Source organism: Heterodontus francisci, chromosome 20 (assembly GCF_036365525.1).
Source record: "Heterodontus francisci isolate sHetFra1 chromosome 20, sHetFra1.hap1, whole genome shotgun sequence".
Lineage (NCBI taxonomy): Eukaryota > Metazoa > Chordata > Chondrichthyes > Heterodontiformes > Heterodontidae > Heterodontus > Heterodontus francisci.
In genome coordinates this window covers 72,441,500-72,462,725 of record NC_090390.1, presented here as the reverse complement: position 1 = coordinate 72,462,725, position 21,226 = coordinate 72,441,500, and the positions used below count along the sequence as shown (strand labels likewise).

Here is a 21,226-nt window from a genome sequence, read left to right as displayed (position 1 = left end):
TAGTCCGGATTGCCAGGACCAGTTTGCGCATGCGCAGAGGCAAACCTGGCGTGTTCCCCGAGGAAGATGACGTTACGCGATGACGTCATCTGCGCATGCGCAAACTGTTCCTGGCAATCCGGACCGCAGCGCATGCGCAGAGGGCCTGAGACCGTGTGCGCATGTGCGCACCGCGGCGCATCCTGATGACGTAGCGTTGTCATCAATCACTTTGTTAAATATTAGAATCTGCATTATTCATTTGATCGTTATTGTTTGGCAGCCATGTCTTCAAAGGAATTAAGAATATACAATACAAGAATCTGGCATTGTTCAGTAACTGTTGCATAAAGGCTGATTACTATCCAAATTCATAACATTCAGAGCAACTGAGGCCATGATGTAGATGTAAAATTTTTAGTTAAATCTTCACTCTATTTAACCCTTGTGAATTTTTCTAGATTATTTGGCTGCTGGTATTTGTCTAAACCCTTTTGCTTTCATAAATTGTAATTTCGTCGTCAGGCTGTACAAAATGAGGTTAATATTTGATTTTCTTCCACTTAACTGCTAGGTATTAACTGTTCATGATGAACTAAGTAACCTAATGTGCACACTTACCTGATTATGTGGGGAATCTAGTACAAATTTTGAGAAAGAAATCATTTAAAATGTCCATACCATAAGAGTGCCAATTATCAGTTTAAGTTTTAGAACTGCTGGAGGTCTCTTTGTGATTTTCTCAGACAAAGTGAAAATTAGGTGAAAAGTCTTTCTGTATTAGTTTTATTGAAAGTAATGCTCCATAGCATATGATATATAATTGTCATGTTGTAGTGATTCATTTGAAAAGGCATTGAGGTCTATGCCAGGAGTGTGAACTGAGCTTATAGTGAACCGGTACCAAATTTTCATGGCATCCAATCTTCTTTCCATTGAAACACACACAACGATAGATCGGACTTTTTGGATTCTTATTTTCTAGTCTCAGTTGCTTTTACTTGGTTTGAAATTAAAAATCTTGGCAATATTTTCCAAGGCAATGGAAAATAAAAGCTGGCACAATGGGAAACAAAAATGCTGGTATAGACCAATTTCACCTTTTTGTTTTAAGTGCAAGTGAGGACAGGGTCTTCAGTTTGCTTTGCTCCTGCTATTGCTAAATGAGTCACTAGCTGTAATTAATGCAGAAAACAATATTTGGTTGTGCATTACAAGGTCCCACCACTGGATGGATACCAAGTTCAGGATCAGCTCCGTAACTGCAATGATCTCTCGACCACTCCTTTGTCAGCATCTTGCTTATGACAAATGGAAAAATGAAAATTAAAACCTATTTTTATTTTGTTTCCAACTGTCACATTTATTTGCAGAAGGGTTAGTACATTGAAGGTCATTATTGCTTACAGTTCTCTTCACATTCCATTTAACTTGTGCACAGCACTCAGATGAGGTGGCTGAGGGAAGTGTGAATGATTGGTTGGGTGAGGGGTTGCGAAAAGAGCCACTAGTCACATTACCCCCGCCACACCTCTCTCCTTAAATAAGAGAACAAGACAGAGAGAGAAGGAAAGAGAGTTGGGAGATAGAGGCAGAAGAGATGAGTGAGAGGAATAGTAACATGATTATATGAGAGAGACCATATTTCCTGATGGTCTGCTTGCAATGCCACATTAGATTGATCAATAATATTGGAAAATAGGGTACCCCTAGTGCTGGTTTCTTATCTCTCAGATTTGAACACTTGAGAAAGTTCACAGAATTTGGAACCAAAAAGTCTACAGCATCTTAATTGACCCCTATATAAACTCATGCAGTGTTTACTTTTAACCTCGCTGGTTAACACACAACTGCACTTGAGCAGAAGAATGATGCGTTGTGTTTTGAGCTGTGCCATTGGAGATTTGCTAATGCATATTTTAAAGTTCACAGACTTCTGTTTGTATTATACTTACTTCCTACGTCTTGATTTGTCTGCCATTTATTTGCTCTATGTTTGGGTGCTGGTGTTTAAGTTGTAAAAGCATACTTCCTATTAAAATTCAATCATCCAGGAGCTGACTGGCACTATGCACCACAACACTGTTGCTTTACTGTGCTTCCGAAGTCATAGCTGGACAAACCTCTACATCCACACCTGTAGTCTTAGATGGATCCTTCCCTTAGAATAACCTGCCCTATCCTGTCGACCTTGGGTGCTGGCTGAATCCCTCCATCTACTGACAAGCTCCATCCATGACCCAAATGAAAAAAGAAAAAGTAGGATAATGGAGAAAAAGAGAAACAACAAGCAAAATGAAAGCAGTAGAAACACAGAAAGATTGGAGAGAGTGAGAGAAAACCAGAAGATGAGACTGAGAGGTTGAAGAGAAGATAAAGGGAGAAAAGTGACGCAGGTGATAAAGAACTCACACTCTTGGGATGTCCTGAAATGCTTCATAAACACACTCCTTTTTGAAGTGTCATTAGTGTTAATTGTGCGAATTGCTGCAGGCAATTTATATGCCATGTCCCAAAAACAAAAGGTGAAATGAATAACAAGTTGGGGTCTTTTTGGTGGTGTTGACTGAGGAGGTCTTCTGTGTGCAGAACTCCTAGCACTTTGAATAGTGCGCTCAAGCAGGCAGACATAGCTTTGGTTTTAAAATCTTATTTGAAAGGCAGCACCTCTGACAATGTAACATTCATTTGGTATTGCGCTGAATCGTCAGTCTAGGTAATGAGAAGGAGAAGCAACTACACAAAGATGATGGAAAATTGAGAGAGACTCCTTTGGTTCACTGTGAGCAGTTCTATCGGAGATTAGATTATTTAATCTGGTGCCAAATGTAATGGAATAATCTGTGCACCAGACCTATTGTGGCTTCCTCTTGATATTTTGATGTTTGGTCTTTTAAAATTTTCTTTAACAAAATACACCATTACACACACTTGTATGTGATTCTCACTCTGCCACTTCAGCCTTTCAGATTTCAAGTGTTATGTTGCATTGAATTGAGTAATGCAAAGTACAGAAAAATGTTAGTACTAATTATATCTGTTAATTGAAATAATGAATCACAGAACTTTATACTGGCAACATATGGCATATTTATTAATTTTCTCATATTAATTTGTTCAGCTAATTCTGTGCTAGAAAGTAAGCTGAAGAACCCACTTTAAAAATGGTGAGTTAGAGGAATATGTTCTGCATGACATCTGTTCATGTGATTTTAATGCTTATTTCAAGCACCTGATTTTGGATGTAAATGCAGAAACAATACTTTGAAAACAAATTTGCATTCTCTGGGGAGGTTAGTCAGCTTTACAGCATCTAACAACCAATAGTGCTGTTTCTATTAAATGATTATGCTCATTGACAGCTCTGATGGTGCATGGGTCAGTTCTGACTCTGTGATGTGTAATAGCGTAGGCTTGGATAGCTGGAGCAAGATCAGTATTCTGTCAGGTTTTTTGTATGTGGTGCACGCACACTGGATTATTGTAGTTTTAATTATTTTACAAGATAAAAAATGATGACACCATACCTATGGGAATATTGGATATGCAGTACCCTTGGCCAAAGTGTAAATGTAAAGTTTTACCCCTGTATCTGAAATGAAAGCTTCAGTAGACGCATAAAGCATGCTGACTCATTCACAGTGGAGATGATGGGCTTTTATGTGTATTTTCTCCCTGGCTCTGATGACATAATTTTCTTTGAGATCAAATTGATGTTTTCAGATGATGATCCATTTATCGTTGTCAAAGTGATTTTTACTTTGACATAATTAAAGGTATAAAATGTTGTAAAGTTGTCATCCTTCCCCAAATTTGCTTGCAATTTATAAAATCTGTTCAACTGAAATTACAGGATGATACTGTGTATAGACTCAATTTTGAGCTTGCATTGCTGATGCAGTTTGCAGCGCACATCCATTTTATTTTAAAATATTCTTTTGCTTTTTGCTTTTATTTCCCCACTATAATTGACTTTCTGTGATTTAAAATAGCTGTGTAAACTTAGTATTTTAGCTGCAGGAACCACTATTTGTTGTTGACACTTAACATCTGTAAAGTGGACCATTTTATAATCGTTAAAGAAAAGAGCTAGAGCTGTGAATCCTGTCTTGGCATTATAGTTGTGCATCCTGTCATTATACTTCAGATTGCAATTTTATTCATGACCTGGTTCTGAGAGTTGTGCAATATGGGCATTGGACCGCTTGCCCTTGAGAGAGAGAAAAACTTTTTGTGCAAATACATGGTACATGGTAGATAGTCTTGAGTCATCTGGTTTTGTATTAATGCTACCTTCTCATAGACATTAGGGTAGATCTTCAACTTGCCGCCAGGGCATAAAACTATGGCCACTCATTATAGAAACACCCTGAAATTGTGTGTTTTCTGTATGGGAAGCCAATACATAATGCCAGTCTACAGCCTCAGTGGCAAATTAAAAGTTACCCCACTAAGTTCCACAAGTGTATAATTGTGTCCTGAAATGATTTCCAGACTTTGTTTTTCCCACTTCCCTGCTTCACTCTTATAACTACACATGAAATCTGCCTTTTGTCCAGCCTCTCCCCACTCTGTGCAAACGCACCTTTTGGTTTCCTGGGATAGATAGTAAATAGCGAGGAGGATAGTTGTAGACTGCAGGAAGATATTGATGGTCTGGTCAGATGGGCAGAAAAGTGGCAAATGGAATTCAACCTGGAGAAGTGTGAGGTGATGCATTTGGTGAGGTCAAACAAGGCAAAGGAATACACGATTAATAGGAAAATACTGAGAAGAGTAGAGGAAGTGAGGGACCTTGGAGTGAATGTCCACAGATCCCTGAAGGTAGCAGGACAGGTCGATAAGGTGGTTAAGAAGGCATATGGTATGTCATAGAGTGATACAGCACTAAAACAGGCCCTTTGGCCCATCGAGTCTGTGCTGACCAACAACCACCCACTTATACTAAACCTGCATTAATCCCATATTCCCTACCACATCCCCACCATTCTCCTACCACCTACCTACACTAGGGGCAATTTACAATGGCCAATTTACCTATCAACCTGCAAGTCTTTGGCTGTGGGAGGAAACCGGAGCACCCGGCGGAAACCCACACGGTCACAGGGAGAACTTGCAAACTCCACACAGGCAGTACCCACAACCGAACCCGGGTCGCTGGAGCTGTGAGGCTGCGGTGCTAACCACTGCGCCACTGTGCCGCCTTTCCTTTATAAGCTGAGGTATAGAATATAACAGCAGGAAGGTTATGCTGGAACTGTATAACTCATTGGTTAGGCCATAACTTGTGTACTGTGTGCAGTTCTGGTCACCTCATTACAGAAAGGATGTAAATGCACTAGAGAGAATACAGAGGAGATTTATGAGGATGTTGCCAGGACTGGAAAAATGCAGCTGTGAGGAAAGATTGGATAGGCTGGGGTTGTTCTCCTTGGAGTAGAGAAGGCGAAGGGGAGATCTGATTGAAATGTACAAAATTTTGAGGGGCCTGGATAGGGTGGAGGTGAAGGGCCTATTCACCTTAGCAGAGACTTCAGTGACTAAGGGGCATAGATTTAAAGTGATTGGTTAAAAAATTAGAGGAGAGTTGAGGAAAAAGCTTTTCACCCAGAGGGTGGTGAGGGCCTGGAACTCACTGCCTGAAAGGGTAATTGAGGCAGAAACCCTCAACTCATTCAAAAGGAGTCTGGATAGGCGCCTCAAGTGCCGTAATCTGCAGGCTATGGACCAAATGCTGGAAGTTGGCATTAGAATGGGTGGATTGTTTTTTGGCTGGCACAGACATGATGGGTGAAGTGGCCTCTTTCTGTGCCTTCAACTTTCTATGATTCTATGAAATGGCTTAAAGGTTTTAGCCTTTTTTTTTTAGTCTATATATTTTCACTTCATACTGTATCCCTCTGCTCCATCACTACTTGAAGTCCTGGGAATATTGTTTCTATTGAGGGGACGCAGAGCTACGAGCACCACCTGTAGCATGGCCACCTAAATGTTAATGTGCTCGAGTCCATTGGCAGTACTTTGGTAAGTTGCCTTTCCAGCAAATCAAAATGCTGCCATAGCTGTGCTGCAGGTTTGTGACTGGATGGGTATTTGTGTAGTGTGACTATGACTTGGTTACAGGCCCATTATATTTAGTGCCATATTGTGGGCTGGATTTTCTTCTGCCACTGCTTCTGGTGGCGGTTGAAAAAATGTGCAGGCCGGGCGCCGCCATGATAGTGGTGGCCCAGGATAATGAGCTGGTCGGCCGCCCCCTCAGCCAATCATGTGGAGGGGATGGGCTCTTCGACCTGGCAATGGCGTCAGCCATCTGTGCACAGGCACTAACGCCATTTTTAAAGGTCAGCCAGCCCTGCCAGGACATTTAAATTTTTAAAGGGCTACCCCCCCCCCCCCCCCCCCAAATGTACTGCCGGTAAGTCTATCACCCCATCCCCCCAATAACAATTAAATTCAACATTTGCCCTCTTCCCTCTTGCCCCCCCTCCCCTCCCCCGAAACACTTACCTTCAACACTCGACCTTACTCACCCACCCCCCACAAAGCGATCAAAGTGCAGAAGTCTCCCCTTCCCACCCTCCCCTACATCAGTAATTGGTATTAGAGCCCATTCTCCCCCCCCCCCCCCCCCCCCCCCACAACTTTCCCCTGAACGGGAAAGTGAAGGCACGTGAGTGCTGGCCGCCGCTTGGAAGATCAATGGTAAAATCGCTGTTGATTTCATTTAAATGTATTCATTTCATTCTTTCTTTGGCACTGGAAACTATACTATATGGCAACATTCATGGTGATATCTCAAATCTCTGTTCTCTTAATTTCTAGTAATCCTACTCTCAAATTTTGTTTGGCAATGAAATCCAAATTATAGTTGACTCCAGCCTCTTTTTATTTTTCTTCAATAATTCCTACTGCAGCTTCTTACACAAAGGTGATGCATGTGTTTCTGTTTACGTTGTTTACGCTGCTTACCTTGGCTCCTTTACGTCATTTGACTAATCATCTTTGGTTGAAAATACCTCCTCTTTCAATTGATCTGTTACTATTGCTTTTCAACATTTTGTCAAGTAAGTAAAATTGAATCTCTTCCCCTCCCCTGAAAGCTTTGGTGACTTCAATTTTCTATATATCAGCATTGTTTGTGCTGCCCCTTATCTACTAATTCGGCTGGCACTAAAGTTAAGTCCTGTGTTTTAAAACAAATCAGCTCACCTGTACCCTGATCATCCTGGTAGTTCAGCTAATCTATTAGGACTGTAGGTTTAAAAAAATGTCAATCTCTTACACTATATTTTGTCCTTTTGAGCAATGTATCATGCCTACCTCCTGCAGATTACCTTGCAACTAATTGTACACTATAAACTAGTCATACCTTATTTGAGACTACAGAGTTAAAAGGTTGTGAGGCATACTTCTGCAATTTTCTGATCTGTGTTCCAGCCACGAAGCTCTGTGCTGGGCGCATGCATTCAGAAAATCAATCCTAATAAGCCAGCCAACTGGATGTTGTTTCAGAATTATTTGCTGCTAATGTTTCCAGGTCCAATCACTTCTTTCATTTTCTTGCTAATTTATTTCTTGTTAATATTGGCTGGCATTGAGGGTCAGTCATAAATCTTGTAAACCCAAATCTTGTAGTATTCTAATTTTGCTCATGCACCACCTCCAGCACAACCGTAACCAACCCATAAAGAAATGTATTGTACAGTAGATTTGAAGATCCATACAGTATAATTTGTATTTTGCTTGCAGTGGTGACTGCAATTATTCCCTGCGGAGTTATCAAGTCAGCTCGCTTCTATATAAATCCTATTTACAGCTTTTTGTGGAATGCGTTTGTAGCTCAATATGGTACTCTCATTATGATTCAACTGTATCTGCCTGTCTGAGGCCTATTGCTCTTTGTTGTTATGAGTCACTTTTCTGTACAACCTCTCTTTTCTAAGTTTTTGACAGTGTTGCAAGTCCTGACCTAAAATGCCTCCAATGTGCTGCAAGAATTGTGTCTTACCATTTATGTTTCTCAGTGGAAATAAATGTTGTTCAATTCCCCCTAGGTGACCAGGTTAGTCACAGGGGTGCACTTACTGGTGGCTATTATGACACACGAAAATCAAGGCTAGAGCTTCAGAAGGATGCACGGAAGGCAGAGGAAGAATTGACTGAACTGGAAGCAAAACTGAATGAAAATCTCCGTAGAAACATTGAGAATATCCTTCAGAAATTCTATATCTGATTATTCTTTCAAGTCTAAGGGAAGTGATAGCTTCAGAGAAGTTTTTAATCTGAATGTGTTCTGTGCTATTTTACACAGCGAGTTGTTGTGATCGTGAATGCACTGCCTGTAATGGTAGTGGAAGCAGATTTGAATAGTAAGTTTCAAAAGGCAATTGGATAAATACATGAAGACAGGGGCAGCAGAATTGGACAGCTCTACCACAAAGAGCTGGCACAGACATGATGGACTGAATGGCCCCCTTCTGTGCTCTGTTATTCTATGATTCTATGCATAAATGGCTGAAGTCAATGCATAAATTAAAGTCAAATCTGTTCTTGTTACTAACTCACCGTAAGTGTAGAATCATTGCCTATGTTTGTTTAGTTCTGAAAAACTTCATTTTCAATGTTTGCACTCTGCACGTTCCAAACCAATGCTTCTGCGACACCAGAACATTCAGACAGTTAAGTATGACATTATTACGACTGTTCTATGACTTTCTTATTCCCAGAGGCACTAGTATTTGATTCTGTGAAATGAGTATGTTGTACATGGAAGATAATTTTTGAAAGAGTTTCTTGAATTGTATTTTGAATATTTTGTCTTGTGGCTAGCTGTACAAAGTGAGGTAGAAATCTCTGTTGATTAACAAATCTCTTTGTCTCTCTCTTTCTCTTTGGCCTCGTTATCTCGAGAGACAATGGATAAGCGCCTGGGGGTGGTCAGTGGTTTGTGAAGCAGCGCCTGGAGTGGCTATAAAGGCCAATTCTAGAATGACAGGCTCTTCCACAGGTGCTGCAGAGAAATTTGTTTGTCGGGGCTGTTACACAGTTGGCTCTCCCCTTGCGCCTCTGTCTTTTTTTCCTGCCAACTACTAAGTGAACTAACTAAATGAGCGTGGCTTTATTCTATAGCAGATGATCTGTACGGGTCCTCACTGATTTCATCATTACAGTGTAGTCTTTCGGAAAGAGTGAGGGCGGGAAGGAAACTAAAAGAAAACATTATTCACCCTGGCTTTCAGTGACATTTCACTGCTGGTGTTCTTGGAAATATGCTGTGTGAAAAAATGATTTTTTTTTATCAGTTCGTCAAGACTGGACTCCCCTAATAGCAGTGAGTCAGTGTGATACGTTATTATGGCCTTTGCTTTTCTGCTGATGATAATGAGTACACAGCTGTATACAAGACTTTTCAGATCCGCATGATTCATCCTAAATTAATGTCTTCAACTTAGGATAAACAGAATGCAGATATGACACAATACTCTGCAAAGCACAATGCAGATACTGGAAATAACAGTAATTGACTTTGTGGGTATTTAAGCTAATGAGATGTATGGTTCACAGAAAATGTTACTTTAAATCGAGCGTGTAAATGTACATACGACCATACGAATTAGGAGCAGGAGTATGCCACTCGGCCCCTCGAGCCTGCTCTGCCATTCAACAAGATCATGGCTGATCTGATTGTAACCTCAACTCCACATTCCCGCCTACTCCCAATAACCTTTCACCCCCTTGCTTAATAAGACTCTATCAACCTCTGCCTTAAAAATATTTAAAACTCTCCTTCCACTGCCTTTTGGGGAAGAGTGTTCCATAGACGCACGGCCCTCTGAGAGAAATAATTTTTCCTCATCTCTGTCTTAAATGAGCGACCCCTTATTTTTAAACAGTGGCCCCAAGTTCTAGATTCTCCCACAAGAGGAAACGTCCTTTCCACATCCACCCTGTCAAGACCCCTCAGAATCTTGTATGTTTAAATCAAGTCGCCTCTTACTCTTCTTACTCCAGCAGATTCAAGCCTAGCATGTCCAACCTTTCCTCATAAGACAATCCGCCCATTCAGGGTACTAGTCTACTAAACTTTCTCTGAAGTGCTTCCAACACATTTACATCCTTAAATAAGGAGACTCATATTGTACACATTATTACTACTGTTCTATGACTTTCTTATTCCCAAAGGCACTAGTATTTGATTCTGTGAAATGATTATGTTTTACATGGAAGATAATTTTTGAAAGATGTGGTCTCACCAATGCCTTATATAACTGAAGCATAACCTCCCTTATTTTGTATTCAATTCCCCTCACAATAAATGGTAACATTCTATTAGCTTTCCTAATTACTTGCCATACCTGCATACTAACCTTTTGCGATTTATGCACTAGGACACCCAGATCCCTCTGCATCTCAGAGCTCTGCAATCTCTCTCAATTTAGATAAGATGCTTTTTTATTCTTCCTGCCAAAATGGACAATTTCAGTTTCCCACATTATACTCCATTTGTCAGACCTTTGCCCATTCACTTAACCTATCTATATCCCTTTGTAGCCTCCTTATGTCCTCTTCATGACTTAGTAGCCTCTTATGTCTTCTTCACAATGTATGTGATTATTTTAATTTAGATCAAGGTTACTTATACAGTACTATAATGTGCATTAAATAATAGCAAATTACTCTATTTTGCATTCGTTAACTACTCTGAGATAGGTTGCCAATGTGTGTAATAAAAAAAATTAAAGGGGACCAATTGGAGTAATCGGTTATCAAAGTGAAGGTATTATTACTGGGGAAGGTTTACCGACTTGTGGCATCCTCAGTCAGGTAACCATGCTATGCATTTATCATAGGAGTTAGTCATTTTGGGATCTAAATTCTTTTCTCAAAAAGCAAGATGATGGGTGATGCTTTACGTCCTCTTGAGGCCGGAGTCAGTGTCTGTCATGCCAAGCTGTTCCCTTCTTTGCAAAAAAAACGTTCTGGTGCTCTGCTTCTACTTCTGCACTTGGATCCCAATGTTGCTTCTCCCTGTCCACCTGAGTATTGATGACTCCTCATCTGCTGAAAATGTGTGCTTTGGCCTCCACCTGCACTAACAAATGTTGAGACAAACAGGAGGTAATATTAGAACATGAAAGGGGAAGCGGACCCAAAGAATATGGGCGAGACCATTGGACCAACTGTTTTCTGATGCTTTGCGTGTATTGTTAAGAGTTGTGAAAGAACGATTGACCTTTTACATTTTTACATTTTCATTAAGGTTTTAAGTGGCTGTGTGTTGTCACTGAGTGCTATCTAAATGATTAAAAAGGGACCACTGGTTCCTTGTTCACATGCATGTATTATGAATCTTATCTAAATGACAAGAAATTTATTCCGTAGATTAAAATGCATTTTTATATAACTGAAAATCAGCTGATAGACTGTTTAGGATGTTCTTTTGACACGATTGTGAAGATACGGTTCCTTAGCACAGTGTACAGATTAATAATGAAATTGACCAATTGATGAACCAAATGCAGCAGATTGAAACACAACAGAGGAAGTTTAAGGCATCACGAGATAGCATTCTGTCGGAGATGAAGATGTTGAAAGAGAAGAGGCAGCAGTCTGAGAAAACCTTCATGCCTAAGGTAACAGTTGAGTGAATACTTTGAAGTATTAGGACCATAGGAGCAGGAGTGGGCCATTCAGCCCATCGAGCTTGTCCCGCCATTCAAGATGATCATGACTGATCATCCACTTCAATGCCTTTTTCCCACACTATCCTCATATCCCCTTATGTCATTTGTATTTAGAAATCTGTCAATTTCTGCTTTAAACATACTCAATAACAGCTTCCACAGCCCTCTGGGGTAGAGAATTCCAAAGATTCACAACCCTCTGAGTAAAGAAATTTATAGGGTCAGACTAAGATCTGGGTCAACATTGCTTTTAAATTGAGCTAAGACCTGGTTCTGATGTGCAAGTCCCATGCAGCTGGCTGCAGCCAGAAATTAAATTTACTGGTATTCAGTAAGGCTGCCAGCTGGTAAGCCTCATCTTTACTAGGTCTTTGAAACTATCAACCTGAGAAAATTCCAGCAAGTTTACTTTCGGATTGCAGTTGATTACGTGAGAACCATGCTTTGGGAGCTGACAGCACTAACATAAGTTCCTGCGCAATATTTTAAGTTTTAGAAACCCTAAAGTTTTAATTACTAGTAGCAGATGTTGTGACAAATTGTTTCGTATGTTAAAAGTGTAATTTTCATTAAATTTACTTAATAGCTAAACTACATATGTTCAAATATAGTTTTTGCAGCTAAAAGCACTAATTTATAATAAAGAAAATTGGAGTGGCTTTAAACTCCCCTCTGCCTCTGTACCCTGTACTAACAAAGAACAGTACAGCACAGGAACAGGCCATTCGGCCCTCCAAGCCTGCGCCGATCTTGATGCATGCCTAAACTAAAACCGTCTGCACTTCCGGGGACCGTATCCCTCTATTCCCATTCTATTCATGTATTTGTCAAGATGCCTCTTAAACGTCATTATCGTACCTGCTTCCACCATCTCCCCCGGCAGCAAGTTCCAGGCACTCACCACCCTCTGTGTAAAGAACTTGCCTCGCACATCCCCTCTAAACTTTGCCCCTCTCACCTTAAACTTATGTCCCCGAGTAACTGACTCTTCCACCCTGGGAAAAAGCTTCTGACTATCCACTCTGTCCATGCCGCTCATAACTTTGTAAACCTCTATCATGTCACCCCTCCACCTCCGTCGTTCCAGTGAAAACAATCCGAGTTTATCCAACCTCTCCTCCTAGCTAATGCCCTCCAGACCAGGCAACATCCTGGTTAACCTCTTCTGTACCCTCTCCAAAGCCTCCACGTCCTTCTGGTAGTGTGGCGACCAGAATTGCACGCAATATTCTAAGTGTGGCCTGACTAAAGTTCTGTACAGCTCCAGCATGACTTGCCAATTTTTATACTCTATGCTCCGACCAATGAAGGCAAGCATGCCGTATGCCTTCTTGACTACCTTATCCACCTGCGTTGCCACTTTTCAGTGACCTGTGGACCTGTACGCCCAGATCTCTCTGCCTGTCAACTCTCCTAAGGGTTCTGCCATTTACTGTATACTTCCGACCTGCATTAGATCTTCCAAAATGCATTACCTCACATTTGTCCGGAATAAACTCCATCTGCCATTTCTCCGCCCAAGTCTCCAACCGATCTGTATCCTCTGACAATCCTCATCATTATCCGCAACTCCACCAACCTTTGTGTCGTCCGCAAACTTGCTAATCAGACCTGCTACATTTTCCTCCTAATCATTTATATATACTACAAAGAGCAAAGGTCCCAGCACTGATCCCTGCGGAACACCACTGGTCACATCCCTCCATTCAGAAAAGCACCCTTCCACTGCTACCCTCTGTCTTCTATGACTGAGCCAGTTCTGTATCCATCTTGCCAGCTCATCTCTGATCCAGTGTGACTTCACCTTTTGTACCAGTCTGCCATGAGGGACATTGTCAAAGGCTTTACTGAAGTCCATATAGATAACATCCACTGCCCTTCCTTCATCAATCATACTAATTAGTGTTCTGGAGCTCCTTTTTGCTGTGAACATTTTCCTCCCCCACCCGCCAATCTCCAACATTGCAGAGCAATTGGCATTGGTTTCTCCACCCTTTCTCACTGAGTAACTCTTTAGCCTTCGAACCTCCCTCTCGCACAGAACTGCATTATGGCCTCAGGACTCTGCTCCCTACAGGCCTACATTTTAGAGGTAGACCCCGTTTTAACCCTATAGAGAAGCATTTTGGCCTTGAACGTTTATCTGTTGAGGAGCATTCTTGCTTACTATCTCCATTCCTCTCCCCATCTCCACTCCTTCCCTCCTTCCTTCCATTTGCTACCTCTCTCCTTCCCTGTGTTGGTCCACTTTTGCCCTCCAGCCTCTATGTCTGCTTGATCTGAATAATAACCTTGGTCTTGACACTCGGTGTACAATGTCAAATTATTTCATGCAACTAAAACCACACCGTGCTGTAATGGCTTATATAATGGATCATCTGTTTTTGGGCGGAAGGAATAAGAGAAGCTGATCTTATATGCTTTACACCAATAATAAATGCACCATCTACTGAAGGTTATGTTGGATTGGATTTTAAATTTGAAAGATGCTTATGGTTCTCTTCCCAACTGAAAGCAGTTGAACAGAGGTCAAAACCCTCCAGGGAAAAGCTAACCACATAAAACAGTGGATGTTACTGCATTGATTAGGAGATTTTCACTTATCAACGAATTGTAAAATTACTTTTAATGCAGAATTATGTGGCTAAATCTTCAAAACTGAGCAAGTTTATTCTTTCCACATGCACAAGCAGCTTGAATAATTAACTAAAACTTTAGAAATGTCAAAATTAAAACAGCCTTTTATTTATCTTGCATACATCTGAAAGCAAACTATAATTACGAAGAAAAAATAGTCAGTAAATTAGAGTCTTGTATTTAATTTTACAAGATTAAACAAATAATGTTTTTAATTATTATGGAATTTGGCTGTTTCTGGCATTTATTGCCCATCCCTAGTTGCCCTTGAGAAGGTTGTAGTGAGTCGCCTTCTTGAACCAGGTAGGCACACCCACAGTGCTGTTAAGGAGGAAGTTCCAGGATTGGGACTCATTGAAGCTAAAGAAACAGTAATATATTTCCAAGTTGTTTTATTAATACATTAAGAGCAAGAGAATAACTAAGGAAAGGGTAGGGCCTATCAGAGATGTACAAGGGAACTTACACGTGGGCAGGGTTCTTAATGAGTTTTTCGCCTCTGTCTGCACAAAAGAGAAGGATGATGCAGACATTGTAGTAAAATATATTAGATACTATTAGCATAATGAGAGAGGAAGTACTTGAAAGTGGATAAATCGCCAGGGCCGGGTGGATTGCATCCCAGCTTGTTAAAGGAAGCGGATGCGCTGAGGATCGTTTTCAAATCTTCACTGGATACAGGTGCGGTGCCAGAGGATTGGAGGTCTGCAAACGTTATGCTATTGATTAAAAAGGGTACGCGGGATTGGCCAAATAATTACAGGCCGGTCAGTCTGACCTCGGTAGTGGGTAAATTATTAGAATCAATTCTGAGGGACAGGATAAACTGCCACTTAGAAAGGCACAGATTGATCGGGGATAGTCAGCATGGAGTTGTTAAGGGAAGGTCATGTCTTACGAACTTAATTGAATTTTTTGAGGAAGTAACAAGGAGGATTGATGAGGGTAGTGCAGTGGATGTGGTCTGCATGGATTTTATTAAGACATTTGACAAGGTACCGCATGGCAGACTGATCAGTAAAATGAAAGCCCGTGGAATACAGTGAAAAGTGGCAGGTTGGATCCAAAATTGGCTCAGTGACAGGAAACAAAGGGTAGTAGTCGATGGATGTTTTTGCGAATGGAAAGCTGTTTCCAGTGGCGTTCCACAGGGCTCAGTGTTGGGTCCCTTGCTGTTTGTGGTATATATTAATGATTTGGACTTAAATGTGGGAGGCATGATTGGGAAATTTGGTGATAACACAAAAATTGGTCGTGTAGTTGATAGTGAAGAGGATATCTGTAGACTCCAGAATGATATCAATGGTTTGGTTGAGTGGGTGGAGAAGTGGCAAATGGAATTCAATCCGGAGAAGTGTGAGGTAATGCACTTAGGGAGGGCAAATAAAGCGAGGGAATACACAATAAATGGGAGGATATTGAGAGGGGTAGAAGAAGTGAGACCTTGGAGTGCCTGTCCACAGGTCCCTAAAGGCAGCAGGATAGGTAGATAAAGTGGTGAAGAAGGAATATGGAATGCTTCCTTTATTGGCCGAGGTATAGAATACAAAAGTAGGGATGTAATGCTGGAACTGAATAAAACGCTGGTTAGGCCACAGCTGGAGTATTGTGTACAGATCTGGTCGCCACATTACAGGAAGGACATAGTTGCTCCGGAGAGAGTACAGAGAAAATTTACAAGAATGTTGCCAGGGCTCGAAAGTTGCATCTGTGAAGAAAGATTGGATAGGCTAGGGTTGTTTTTCTTAGAACAGAGGAGGCTAAGGGGTGACTTAATTGAGGTGTACAAAATCATGAGGGGCCTAGATAGAGTAGACAGGAAGGACCTGTTTCCCCTAGCAGCGAGGTAAATTACCAGGGGGCACAGATTTAAGGTGTTTGGTAGAAGGATTAGAGGGGACATGAGGAAAAACATTTTCACCCAGAGGGTTGTGGGTGTCTGGAATTCACTGCCAGGAATGGTGGTGGAAGCAGAAACCCTCACTTCTTTTAAGAGGTACCTGGACATGCACCTGAAGTGCTGTAACCTGCAAGGCTATGGACCTGGAAGGTGGAATCAGATTGGGCGACTAGTTTTTCGGCCGGCATGGACACAACGGGCTGAATGGCCTCCTATGCTGTAATTTTTCTATGGTTATAAGTCAGAATGGTGCATGACTTGGGGACCTTGTAGGTGGTGGTTTTTCTATGTATCTGTTGTCCTTGACCTTCTAGGTATTAGAGGTCATAGATTTGGAAGGTGCTGTTGAAATGGCCTTGGCGAGGAGTTGCAGTGCATCTAGTAGGTGGTTGTGGCTCAGTAGTGAAGTGATCTTTTCAGTAGAGTATGTGTCAATTTAGTAATGTGAAAAACCTCCAAGTTGTGAGAGATTTGATTGAAATGCTGATACAGAAATTCCAAGTGTTTTCATTTTTTTAATCTTCAAAAACATTGTGAAACGCAAAATATTTAGTTCAGTTAATGGTAGACAAAAAAGTGGATTTGTTTGAGGCAAAATGCACATTTGATAAAAGAAAATAACTCATGGCAGTCTTGGCCAACATGATCGTTCCATTTGTTGAAAGTTGTAACTGTCAATCGACATTTAAAAGGGATATAGACATGGATATAGTTATGTCAAGGTAATGTCTGTGTAATGTCAATTTTTCATTTTATTTATAAAGCAACGGAGTTTGCAGAGTCTGGAGGCCAGCTTGCATGCTATGGAGTCAACACGGGAGTCCCTGAAAGCTGAGCTTGGTACAGATCTTCTCTCACAGCTTAGCCTGGATGATCAAAAAAGAGTTGATGCACTCAATGATGAGATCCGACAACTCCAACAGGTATGATGTTTGGAAATGTAAAAAATCACCTTTTATCCCGATACTATCAGACTGCTGACGAATTTGAGCTTAATTTTAGTTTTGCTTTAAATTGGGGTTGAGGGGAATTTTCTGTGTGTTTGAAAGGGAGAGTGGTAATACTATCAGAGAGGGATAATTGCTCATTGAGACATTCATGTCAGTATAATTACTTTTTTTTCCAAGGAATAATCACCTTAAGTAATTACTTAAGCTTGTTTAAGAGAGAAGCTATCATCCATGGTGGGCCTGAGGCCATTCTACTAAATTTTTTAAATGAGTATTCAAACAGTGCTGGTATCATAGGGACCAGTCAACATGGTTCAGAAGTAATAGATGTTCCTTTACAAACCTGGGATTCTTTTGTTTAAAAATACGTGAATTTATATAGTGCCTTGATGGCTAAAGATCGGAGAGATTTTAATGTGGATAAATGTCAGATTATGCATATCTGTAAAAGATATCCTGCCTGGTGGTTCTATGCATCTTATACCTGTGGAGGATAGCTTGAAAGAGCTCTGTTGGTAGAGGCTGGAAAAAATAAAGGATTTGGAGTCAACATTATTTCCATCTGGTCTTGGCCAGATTAACAGTTTATTAAAAAAAAAATTGTTTGTCCTTTTAGGATAACCGGCAGCTATTAAATGAACGAATTAAGTTGGAAGGTATAATGACCAGATTGGAAACTTATCTCAGTGAAAATTTACGAAAGCGCTTGGACCAGGTTGAGCAGGTAAAGCAACTGTTTGGTTAATTGGTTACAATAAATGTTAGAGATTTGTACAAGTATCACAGATTTTGAAATTATATAATATAATTACTTTACATGATTTTGGAAAGGATTAGGTCTAACAACATTCTTGTAAGTTTTAATCAATTTGACAAATCTCCAAAGTAACATGCACCAGTTAGTTGATCTGATTTCTATCCTCAACCCTGTCAAATGCCAGTGTTTCAGTGCTTTTAGTCTCATTTGACGTTTTGTATCTAAAATAATGGTTATGTGACTTCCTGAGGAGATCTAATCCACAGTCTATTCTATGTTGCAAACTGGTGGCTTTTGAATTAAGCCATTTATAGAATAAATGTTAGTACCATGACATGCCATTGCACTATTAACCTGGCATCTGAGGTTTGGGTATGACTAACACAGATCAAAGGTCAAAACACCATGAGCATAATTTATGTACCATATATCAAACTGATATGGTGACTTGGCGACACAGTGAATTTAGAGGATGGTTCTTTTAGGTCAAGGACATTAGTTTGGATCCAGTTTAGATTGTGATAAAATTCTCTTCTTGCTAATGGTTGTAAATGTTCTAAGTGAAATGTTTTTGGCAGTTCCTAATGAGCTCAAGTCCATGAAACAATGCTCCATAATTCACCACAAATTAGCAATCACATTTAAGAGGATCAGAAATTTTCACTAAAACAATTTAGATTGACAGTTCATTTTTGGGGGTGAGTTTTACCCTATGATGCGGAAGTTTTATTATACCTCCCTGGGAATGTTTGATCCTGGTTTTGCTTTTGTTTTCTTGTACCATGAACAACCATACCATATTAGAATTGGCAATGCTTCTTTCCGTTACAAATCAAACAGAAAGGGGATTGCACTTTAATTAAATCGATTGTGTACTTTCTTTACTTAGGAATTAAATGACCTGAGAGAAACTGAGGGCAACACCGTTCTAAAGGCTACAACTTCTGAACTAGAGAACATAAACAAGCGCGTGAGAGAAACCACAGCACGTGCAGAAGGTTAGAACTATTTTAATTGCCTAGGTTTTTTGCCTTTATTTTAATACATTGTCTAAAATGCGGTCTTCGTGCCTATCAGGAATTGAGGAGGGTTCCTTAAATTGCCATTTCAAAATGGGGTTGAATGGTGCAGTAGATTAGCTCTTAGGGGGTCCAACTGAAATATTAAACTTCTGGGCTAAAGATAGCATTGAGGGATTTTGTGAGAATCTGGCTAGGCGGGATTACTAATTATTGATTGCATTTATATGGCGCTTTTAACATAGAAAAACTGGAGCCAAAGAAAAAGAGGGGTGGTCAAAGTGGTGGATTTTAAGGAAAGAAGGAACTTTCATTTATATAAGCGCCTTTCACAACCTCAGAACATCCCAAAACACTTTATATTCAATGAAGTACTTTGGAAGTGCAACACAAAAAACGCGACAGCCTATTTAATCCCTGCAAGATCCTGCAAACTTCAATATGATCATGACTGTTATGTCATGACTGTTATAATGATTTTGGTTGAGGGATAAATATTGGCAAGGACACTGGGGGACCTCTTAAGGAGGATCAGTTTTGACATTTTCAATTAATTTAATGTCAACAGCTTTTTGGGGGAGAGGGTTCCAGATTAGCTTTAACATTTTTGTGCAGAGGTACTTTCTGACATCACCCCCGAATTCAATAACAATTCAAGGAACTGATAGTTATTTATTTTATAATATGCATTTTACCAAATATGTACAAAAGACACAAGTACAAGTAAAATCTTTTAAAGGATTTATGATCCATCACTCTATACCAGGGTTGTCCAACCTTTTTGCGTGAGGGGGCCACATTACAATTTTTGTGTTGCATAGGGGGCCACTGAGACAATTTCGGAGAGATAAAAGCATTGCTATTAATCAAAACAACAACAAATGTGCATTTTTATGAAGAAGCTTTAAATGAGAAGTTTAATTTATTGACTTACTTTCTCATCGCGATATTGGACATTGTGAGATACTTGGCATTTTCTTGTTTGTACAAGTAGTCAATGTTTGCCTGCCCACTTGTAGCGATGTGGGGTATTCCAGATAGATGTTCATCTGTCAGGAGCCACTCTCTCTGACTTTCTCTCGCAATGACGCTCTGCTGTCTCCTCTCGTTGTGCCGCCCCCTCCTCCTCTGCCCACCCACCCTGTGCGTGTCTGCCCCCCTGGCCCTGTGCGTGTCTGCCCCACCCCCCGGCCCTATCCTCCCCCACCCCCTGCCCCCATCCCACTCCCCCATCTCTGTTTCTCTCTGTGAAGCTGACTTGCGATTTAAAAAAAAAACTGCTGGTCTGAAAGAAGATAATGGGAAATTTTTCATCTCAAATACATACATTTCTAAATCAAGGAATGAAACCGGACGGACCACCCGGCATCGATCTAGGTACCGGAAACGACAACGGCAAACCCAGCCCTGTCAACCCTGCAAAGTCCTCCTTACTAACATCTGGGGGCTTGTGCCAAAGTTGGGAGAGCTGTCCCACAGACTAGTCAAGCAACAGCCTGACACAGTCATACTCACGGAATCATGCCTGACAGACAATGTCCCAGACACTGCCATCACCATCCCCGGGTATGTCCTGTCCCACCGGCAGGACAGATCCAGCAGAGGTGGCGGCACAGTGGTATACAGTAGGGAGGGAGTTGCCCTGGGAGTCCTCAACATCGACTCTGGACCCCATGAAGTCTCATGGCATCAGATCAAACATGGCCAAGGAAACCTCCTGCTGATGACCACCTACTGCCCTCCCTCAGCTGATGAGTCAGTACTCCTTGAACAGCACTTGCAGGAAGCACTGAAGGTGGCAAGGGCACAAAATGTACTCTGGGTGGGGGAACTTCAACGTCCATCACCAGGAGTGGCTCGGTAGCACCACTACTGACCGAGCTGGCCGAGTCCTAAAGGACATATCTGCTAGACTGGGTATGCGGCAGGTGGTGAGGGAACCAACAAGACGGGAAATCATACTTGACCTCGTCCTCACCAATCTGCCTGTCGCGGATGCATCTGTCCATGACAGTATTGGTAGGAGTGACCAGCGCACAGTCGTTGTGGAGACCATGCCCGCCTTCACATTGAGGATACCCTCCTTCGTGTTGTGTGGCACTACCACTGTGCTAAATGGGATAGATTTCAAACAGATCTAGCAATGCAAAACTGGGCATCCATGAGGCGCTGTGGGCCATCTGCAGCAGCAGAATTGTACTCAACCACAATCTGTAACCTCATGGCCCGGCATATCCCCCCCTCTACCATTACCATCAAGCCAGGAAACCAACGAATGAAGAATGCAGGAGTCCAGG

At 41.2% G+C, this 21,226-nt stretch overlaps 1 protein-coding gene across 1 annotated transcript in view; it reads left to right on the top strand.

The window, feature by feature from the left end:
- Nucleotides 1-21,226, top strand: part of smc3 (structural maintenance of chromosomes 3) — a 112,048-nt gene that overhangs the window by 60,868 nt on the left and 29,954 nt on the right. Inside the window, exons 19-23 of the mRNA XM_068053013.1 lie at nt 8,037-8,190; nt 11,465-11,615; nt 16,968-17,126; nt 17,770-17,877; nt 18,800-18,908. Coding sequence (XP_067909114.1) covers nt 8,037-8,190; nt 11,465-11,615; nt 16,968-17,126; nt 17,770-17,877; nt 18,800-18,908 — 681 coding nt within the window. The remainder of the gene's footprint in view (nt 1-8,036; nt 8,191-11,464; nt 11,616-16,967; nt 17,127-17,769; nt 17,878-18,799; nt 18,909-21,226) is intronic.